At 40.9% G+C, this 6,000-nt stretch overlaps 1 protein-coding gene across 1 annotated transcript in view; it reads left to right on the plus strand.

Annotated features, from left to right (window-relative positions):
- LOC310753720 (steroidogenic factor 1-like) overlaps window positions 1–5,502 on the plus strand; it is an 89,239-nt gene extending 83,737 nt beyond the window's left edge. Inside the window, exon 7 of the mRNA XM_083595069.1 lies at window positions 5,217–5,502. Coding sequence (XP_083451195.1) covers window positions 5,217–5,464 — 248 coding nt within the window. The 3' untranslated portion in view covers window positions 5,465–5,502. The remainder of the gene's footprint in view (window positions 1–5,216) is intronic.
- The last annotated feature ends 498 nt before the right edge of the window (window positions 5,503–6,000 follow it).

Here is a 6,000-nt window from a genome sequence, read left to right on the forward strand (position 1 = left end):
GCTTTAGTCTTATATTCTCTTTTGCCGATTGTCACTCCTTTTATTTTCTCATTTTGTCTAATAGAGTTTAGAAGCACTTCTAACACTGTTATAAATAATAGTGGGGAAAGCGGGCATCCCTGCCTCGTTCCTTTCTGTATTTTTATTTCTTCTGTAACTACATTATTTATAATCAGTTTTGCTTTTTGTTCTGTGTAGATTGCCCTTATTCCGTTAAAGAATTCTTTACCTACTTCCATATATTCTAAATTTTTTAACATAAAGTCCCATGTTATATTGTCGAACGCCTTCTCCGCATCGACAAACATCATTATAGCTTGCTTATCAATCCTGGCAGATAGATATTCTATGATGTTAATTATATTTCTTACATTGTCTTTCATCTGCCTGCCTGGAAGAAAGCCCGCCTGGTCTTTGTGGATAATTTCTAGTAATACGTTCTTCATCCTCTTTGCCAAAATTCCTGCAAATATTTTATAGTCAGTATTTAGCAGTGAAATCGGCCTGTAGTTTTTAACTTGTGTTAAGTCTGAGTCCTGTTTAGGGATAAATGTAATATATGCCTCTTTCCATGTTTCCGGGATTTCTCCTACTCTTAAGATATTATTCATAACTTCTTTTAGTGGTGTCATCAATATAGGTTTCAATTCTTTATAATAACACGCGGTGAATCCATCTGGCCCTGGGGCCTTTCCCCTTTTTAAATCTTTTATTGCCTCATTGATTTCTTCTATTTCAATTGGGGTGTTCAATCGTTCTTTTTTATCTGTCGGGATCTTCTGCAGTTTTTTATCTTTCAAAAATCTTTCTATTTTCCTGCAGTTATTTCTTTCTTTATTTTTATATAGACTTCTGTAGTAATCAATAAACCCCTTTCTGATCCCCTTCGGGTTAGTTATCTCTTCTCCATCTGATATTATTCTGTTTACTGTACTTTGTTCCTTTCGTTTCTTAATTTGCCATGCCAGCCACTTTCCTGATTTATTTGAGAATTCGAAGTTCTTTTGTCTCAATTTCTTAATATTCCATTCCACTTCTCTATTTATAATAACCGCAAACTGGGTTTGTAAAACCTTAATGTTTTCTTTTATTCTCAAATTATTTGGTTTCTTGATTAATTTTTGTTTGTTATCCATTATTTGTTTCAGGATTTCTTCTTTACCCTTTTCTCTAATTTTATTCTTAATCGCATTTTGCTGTATAAAGAACCCCCTCATTACTGCCTTACTTGCATCCCATACCACTTTTAACTTTGTTCCCTTGTTACAGTTATCAGCAAAATAATCTGTTAACTTCTTTTGCGCATTTTCCACTATTTTCTGATCATCCATAAGATAATCTTTTAATCTCCATCTAAAGGTTCTCTCCTCAAAACCTTTCAATTGGAATTCTATTGGGTTATGGTCGGAAATTACTTTCGGCTGGATTTCTATTTGAGTTCTTGGGATCAGTTCGTTCGAGATCCAGATCTGATCTATTCTTGACATTGACTGGTTCGGTTCAGAATAATAAGTGAATTGTTTGTCTAGCGGATGTCTAAGACGCCAAATATCCATCAAATTATAATTTTTTATCATTGAGAAAAAAGATTTGGGTAGCTTCCCCTCCTTACTTATTCCTTCTCTAAGTCTATCCATTTCTAATGAGACTACCCCGTTCATATCGCCCATTAGTATGATTTTCTGATCCATATATTCAAATAGTTTTTCTTCTAGGGTTTTGTAAAATTCTGTCTTATTGCCGTTTGGCGCATAGATCCCGATTAGAATCAGACTTTCTCCTTGCCAATTAATTCGAACCGCGATTATCCTTCCCTCTTCATCTTTAAAAATTTGTTGGGCTTCAATTTTGTTTTTAATATATATAACCACTCCTCTTTTTTTCTCTTTATCCGAAGATACAAATTCTTTCCCTAATCTTTTGTTAATTAGCACTTTCCTATGTCTCCTTGCCACATGTGTCTCTTGTAAACAAATGATATCTAAGTTTTTCTTTTTTAAATACTGTTCAATTTTATTCCTTTTCTTTTTTTCATTCATCCCATTAATATTCCAGTTCCAGATTTTTAGCATCATAATTTTCAAGTTTTTAATAAATTTAATTTAAGTCCCTATAATTTAGCTAGTTCTTCTTCCTCTTCTTCTTCTTCTGTATACCCTCCGTTTTCTCCCTCTTCCTCCTCTGGTCTTTGTTTTCCTGGTGAACCTCCCTCTGCTCCTTTAATTTCTTCTGCTTCTGGTCTTAATTCTTTATACTTTCTCAGGAATTTCCCCGTTTCTTCCGGGTTTGTCAATCTGTGTCTCTTACTTCTATACATGAATGTAATTCCTTCTGGGAACTCCCATCTGAATTCAATGTTGTTTCTCTTCAATGTCTGTACCAGAGCTTTATAGGGATCTCTTTGTTTAAGTAGTCTAATTGGTATGTCTTTAAAAATAATTATGAAATTCCCATCTATATTCAATCTTTTTTCTCTATTCTTCTGTAGGATCATATTTCTCATTTCTCTATCTTTAAATGTAATCAGACAATCTCCTGTAAATCTTTTTGCTTTTGTTGATTTTACTCTCATTCTAAATACGTTTTGAACTGATTTTGCCATTTCTTCTATTGATAGGTCCAACCATTGCGCTAGTTCTTTTATCAATTTCTCCTTAATATTTTCTCCTTGTAGCTCTGGCACAGCTCTAAATCTCAGATTAACCTCCCTCTGTCGTAATTCATTCATAGCTATTACATCTTTCATATCCTCTTGTGCTTTATTTAGTTCTAACATCTCTGCCCTTATCCTTTCTTCTTCCCGCTTAACATCTTTCATTTCCAATTTTGTCTTCTTCAATCCCTCTTCTACCGATTGTGTCCTTCTAAACACTTCTTTAATTTGACCTTTCAGTTCCTTAACTGTTTCATCAAATTTTTTATCCATTCTCCCAATTTTTTTGTCTACCTGCTCTAATTTAGACTCTAGGTTCTTTTTGCTCTGTCTAATTTCTGCAAACATTCTTAGAATATCAGCCTTGAAGTCTGCTTCTTGCTTAGACCCTTTCCTCTCCGCAGGTGTCCCCCCATCAGTCCCCTTCTTCAATGGGTTAGACATTTTATTCTATTTAATCCCACCAATAAGAATAGTAACCTCTTGCCAATCCCTCAGAATTTACCAATTTAACCTTTTTCAATTATTCAATTTCGGATTTACACTTCTGGTTATTTAAGATTCAACTCCCACCTCCCAACTTTACCCTCTTGCAATCAATAATCTCAGATATAACTGTATATCAATTTAGTGTCCATTCCTATCCACCTTCTTGCCTCTACTCAGGTTATTCCACTTTATAATGAGTTATAAAGAAGGAGAGATGGAGATCTTCAAATTCAGAAGCAGTCTATGAGGTACACCTCCAGGACTAACAGAAAAAAGAATAGCAAGGCAATTCAATATCTAATTTCAGCCATGGTAGAAAATAACTCAGTTCTGGTTCGAAATACTTAAAATACCCAGTTTGTAACCAATGTCCAATGTCCGCTGTTCTATCCACTCTTCAATTATCAACAGGTTGGAAGAAGTGGTAAGTCCTTCAGTAAGGGATAAAAAATAAAGAGGAATGAAAAAGTAAAAAGTACAAACAAGAGAGGAAAAAGGACAAAAATGAGGAACAACTTGTGTTGTCTTCCTTCAGCCACTAGAGGTCTCAGAGTCTCATTAATATCTCGTTGTTCCAATGGGGGGGGAAGGGAAGAAACAGTTTATATATATGTCTCCAACAATTCAAACTCTTCTATATCAAAGATTTCAAAAAAGGAAAAAGGAGCAAAACTAATCAAAAATAAATGTATTTTACAGTAGCCAAAAGTTGTTCCCAAAAGTTGTTCCCAAATGTTCTTATTCTTAGTATTATTCCTATTTGCTGAGCTTGTGAGTTCTTAATGGCGTCGGAACCTTCTCTTCCGTTTCTATGCCTTTTATTCTGTAAGCGAAAATGGAGGAGCTTTCCTTCTCTCAATTTATTCCCTCCGTTACACCGGGGACTTCCAATTTATACAATTTACTCTTCTGCTCTCCCTTATTTTGATAATGTCTCTAATAAGAAGTTACTTTTTAAACAGTTTTTTATGGGAGAGAAACAGGCAACTCACTTTCACTTTCCAGCTCTGCTGGTTGTGCTGCGTCGGAGTTGATTTCGGCTAAAGCTGAACTCCGCAGGCTTCTCTTTTCCTCTCCAGGGCTTCCTTGTTGTTCAAATTAGCTTGTAGATAATTTAGCTTCGGATTTCTTTAATTTGAGAGTGTAGCGCTTCCTCGGCAAGCTCGGGGCTTCGCTATTCGGAGGTAGATAATGGCTTCCCTCGACCCGCGACTCCGCTCCGCCGTTCTCTTCACTTCTTTCGAAGTTACCTGACGGCCGGGCTTGCCGCTTCTGGTCTTGCCGGGAACCTGCCCTTCTGGACACCCACCAGAGGTAATTTTTGGGGGCCACTGCGCCCTGTAGCACCCCTAATCCTCTCAAATAGCCCGGGATTTCCCTCACGGTAAAATCCCCGCTTGCGACGAGGTCGCGCTGCACCGGAAGTCCCCCAGAGCAGGCACATTTTCAGGCAGGTGGGCGACAGCTTAAGAGGGATGTGCTTATCACTGCACCTTCACACCCGTCTCTCTCATCCTCCTACCCCTTGTTCTTTGGCTGAGCTGCTTGAGGCACCTTGGATCATGGTTTCCATGTCAGCTGAGCCCTATTTTCACCTGGGAAGGCCAAACAGATTAAGCCCCAATCCCTCCAGCTGGTGTTTAGAGAGGAACACAACAGAGTGGCTTTGAAGTGAAGGTTTGTTTAGGGAACATCAGAAAGTAAGAAGAAGATCGCTTGTCAGATATGGTTTATTTATCTTGCATAGCCTTTACCAGCCTAATGCGAGAGGGAGGGGGGAAACTCCACTTTCTCCACACCACATGCAATTGTTTATGCTTCCATCAGGTCGCCTCTGGTCCCCTTTCCTCTACACTAAAAAGCCCCGACCGCTGCAGGCTCTCCTCGCAGGGGAGCCTCTCCATCAACCTCAGCCGTTTTGCAGATTTCAGCCGATGGCTTGTGCGAGCTTTGCAAGCGACACCTTCCATGTTTGCGGCCTGTGTGCCCAGGAGGAAGTCCCTCCATTCAAGAGAGGTTACCCCATTCAATGCATTCCCCCCCTTATTTCCCCTCCCCCTCCCCCCTGCTGCAGATGTGAAATTCGTGGAGAATTCAAGTGTGGTGAAGGAAGCCCAGGAAAAGGCCAACGCAGCCCTGATGGAGTACACCCTCTGCAACTACCCACACGCCACAGACAAGTTCCGCCAGCTTCTAGTGCAGCTGGCTGACGTCCGGTCCCTGAGCATGCAAGTGGAGGAGTACCTGTACCACAAGCACCTGAGCGGGGACGTGCCCTGCAACAGCCTCCTGATTGAAATGCTCCACACCAAGCGGACTTGAGAGCGCAAAGCAAGGCTCTCTGTCCCCCCTTCGTCTGGGGAAGAGACTCACGGCAGCAGAGCTGCAAGGGTGGTGGCAGATAGGTCAGGCCCCGGGTTTGGGGGGGTGTAGGGTGACAGGGAAGGGTGAATGTCTTGTCATCCCCTCCCCACAGGCGACCTCTCCCAGTTCTGACTTTCATACATGCCATAGAGAAGCTCCAGGTCGCCTGGTTTCCCCACCAGGCAGCTGCGGGAGCAAACCCCAACCCTTGCCTGCATTTTGGTGTGATTCCTCCTGAGTTCCAGGCTCTCGCTCTCTAAAAGCCATGGGGCTAAGCTGTGTGGGGACTGCCCTTGGAGGCTGTTTAGGGGATGCTTTGGGTGGGGGTTGGCTTTCCTAACTGGGCGGGAGAGGAGTCTTCTCCCAGGGTGTGTGAGAGAGGAGGCATCTGCCCGAGCTCCCCACCTGCTCTCCAGGCATGGTCCTCTAGCTAGATGGCTGGGAAAAGATGGAGAGAAAAAGGCCCAGTACAGCTACCCATTGGACGGCCCCTG

Source organism: Podarcis filfolensis (genome assembly GCF_964270895.1).
Source record: "Podarcis filfolensis genome assembly, chromosome: W".
NCBI classification, from domain to species: domain Eukaryota; kingdom Metazoa; phylum Chordata; class Lepidosauria; order Squamata; family Lacertidae; genus Podarcis; species Podarcis filfolensis.